Below are 2,983 nucleotides of genomic sequence, written 5' to 3'. Positions count from 1 at the left end.
ACAGAAATAATAATAGTAATGTGTAAAAAATAATTAAAAGGATAATTTTTACACTTTTGTTTTAGAAAAAAATCAAGTTTAAAGAAATGTAAAAATTACTTATGTATAATTTTATATATAAAATTATGCATAATTGTGTATGAACAAATTTCTTTACATTTTTCCAAACTTGTTTTTTTCCAAATGAAAAAAATTATTCTTTTAATTATTTTTGATGTTTTACTATTATTATTTCTATTATAACACTAAAAAATAATTTTACAAAAGAAAGAGGAATGTATACGAACATGTATGGACACATTTCATACCTAATTATACATGTTTATGAATATTTATGTATGTTTGTATGTTTATATATATTTACATATTCACGAAACATTTTTTATCGAACATGACAATATTAACTATTTTTATAATTATTATAATTATACTAGAAATACCCATATTTTTTACTATAAATAAAAAATATTAAGGATCATACAATAGATGAAAATAAAGAAAATGATGAAAAATATTTCAATATAAAAACACAATTATTAAAAAGTCCAAATATTCCAGAATGATATCTTTTACATTAGAAACATAATATTAATCTAAAAAATAGTAATGATCAATTATGATCAATTATGATCGGTACTTCTGGTGTTAAAGAAATATCCTTAATCATTTATTAAACTTCGCATTCATTGTTTGTTCAAAAGGTATGTCGAAACTTCGCAATAACATACCAATCTCAATGATTTCGATTGCCTCGTCTTCTCTCGTTGTCCTGACAACGTTGCGATCAAATCGTTTATTCAATTCGCGACTTGTAGAATAACATATCTTTCGCTTCCTCTTCTCTAATCCGTTTTCTCGACTTCGTTTTCTTTTGTTGTTCGTCAAATGAATTCTCATCATGGCCAAATTCGTGAGTACTTATGAAAAACCTCTGTCTCATATCAGTCTGCCGGACTGGTACGCCAAACAATGGGAGCTTCGACAAAACGCGGATGTCAAAAGATCCGAGGCTTGTCGGCTACGCAATTCAAGCAAAACCACTCGTTCCGAAGAGAACATTACAACGAAATGGGACATCTATCTGAACAATGCTCGATTAACGGACAGGTGACTGCGAGTACTCTTGACAAATATTACAATTAATCTATAATAAAAATTCAAGCAGACTAAACCATGATAATATTAAAATGGTTATTGATTGAAAAGTTATTTTTGGCAACCATTTTGGAGCTATTTTGATGTTATAATAATTTGTTTTGCTTGGGAATAATAAAGTTGCAATTGATTTCATTCAGTTGCTCTTAGGGAAATATACATCTCCAACATAATATTTTGTCTCGCCAGACTGTTAGAACTATCGAGATGGAGGGACATCCTCGATGACTTGCTGCAAAAATTATTAACTGAGATACACTCATTAAGTGACGAGAAAGCCAACACACAGAAGGACCTTGAAAACATAACTCATCCCTTGCGTATTGCCAGCGAATGTATCTCCATGAGAGACCGCCGTAGAGAAACCGAACTCACGTATGATGAGGCTGATATAGAGTTGAAGAAGGAGCTCCGTATGATCGCAAATATTTATGAAGAATTTACCAAGAGGTGATCAAGCTGATATATGTCATAGAAAGATAATACATTTTCTTTCGCTCTATTCCATTCTTTTCATCTGCTAGAGCACAGACCGCATGGGAAAAGTTAAATTGCTTGGAAGCCCTTAAATTTAGGCTGAACTTGGACATAGAGGATAAAAACGAAACCATTAGAATAGATAAAGACAATCTCGAATTAGATCACACTTCTGCAAATATAAGTTACAAACCGGGAAGATTAGTCGATAAAACAGGGTACAAAATTTCCTTTTCTTCTATTTGCTGTTTGTCCCGCAATCTTTATATCACCAAAATTCATAACTTGTCTTTTTCCATTTCAACAGTTCAATCACGTACGAGGTTTGGCTGGACCGATGTCGTTGTTCCAAGTTGTCTGCCGAAAAAGAATTGAGTGAATCTTACAATTTTCGTGAGGCTACACGTGTAATGAGGGAACATGCACTGAACGTTATTAAAGCTCAACAAGACGCAACAGACTACACTTTGAGGAAGAGAATTTATCAAACGCAAAAAGGCAGAAATGAAATGGAGTGGCAGAAGCTCAAGGTATATATGATCGATTATATTTCTTCAATTTTAATAAATTTTCATGAAAATAAAAATAAATTAAATAATGAATTTGACAAATAACAAATATATGGTAAGAATTTGTTCTCTCTGCATTTTTTAATATAAATAGGTACAGAAAGAAATGGAAATGTTGGGAAATGAGATAACCCAGTTGGAAGCAACACTGATGAGTAAAATAGGTGTGGTGAAATGTGTCGAAACACGATTGGAAAACCGAATTTATCGGCCTGGCTCGGAATTTTGTAAGGATGATGTGGAATTAGGCTTGAAGAAGGAAGCCTTGCAATTAAAAAAGACTGAAGAAAATCTAATTAAAATGATCGAGCATGCAAAGTATGTATCTTATATTGCTAATTATTACACGCATTCTATTAGGTGTGGGGAAAAGTTTGTGGCGGTTTTCCCATTAGACGGCATTAAAAAAACGCCACGAACTTTTTCCCACACTTAATACAATAAGCCATTAATCATAAATCTGAAGTTAGAAGCTGGAAATTGACATCACAGTCATCAATTTCTAATTTATGATTTATACTAATAGCTTATTGTAGAATGGCCAGACTCATCAACTGCATTCGGAAGAAGAACTAACTTTACAACTATTATAAGATTCTTTAATACAATTGATTACATATTTATATCCATTTAGAAATTAAGGACAATAACCGAGTTGATCAATTAAAAGTATATTAATTTTACATTCAATATAATACATTGTATTATATAATAATGATTATATTGCTGATGGTGAAATTAATGTTATGTTACTTTTAGTTGGTATAGACTGGGAGATTTAT

At 31.1% G+C, this 2,983-nt stretch overlaps 1 protein-coding gene across 1 annotated transcript in view; it reads left to right on the top strand.

Moving 5' to 3' along the window:
* The first annotated feature begins 898 nt into the window (after window positions 1-898).
* Window positions 899-2,983, top strand: part of LOC105620179 (tektin-2) — a 2,468-nt gene continuing 383 nt past the window's right edge. The window contains exons 1-5 of the mRNA XM_012201683.1: window positions 899-1,107; window positions 1,345-1,605; window positions 1,680-1,850; window positions 1,940-2,162; window positions 2,296-2,519. Coding sequence (XP_012057073.1) covers window positions 899-1,107; window positions 1,345-1,605; window positions 1,680-1,850; window positions 1,940-2,162; window positions 2,296-2,519 — 1,088 coding nt within the window. The remainder of the gene's footprint in view (window positions 1,108-1,344; window positions 1,606-1,679; window positions 1,851-1,939; window positions 2,163-2,295; window positions 2,520-2,983) is intronic.

Source organism: Atta cephalotes (assembly GCF_000143395.1).
Source record: "Atta cephalotes unplaced genomic scaffold scaffold00025, whole genome shotgun sequence".
NCBI classification, from domain to species: domain Eukaryota; kingdom Metazoa; phylum Arthropoda; class Insecta; order Hymenoptera; family Formicidae; genus Atta; species Atta cephalotes.
The sequence above is the reverse complement of the archived record's forward strand: the minus strand, read 5'-3'. Positions and strand labels throughout refer to the sequence as shown.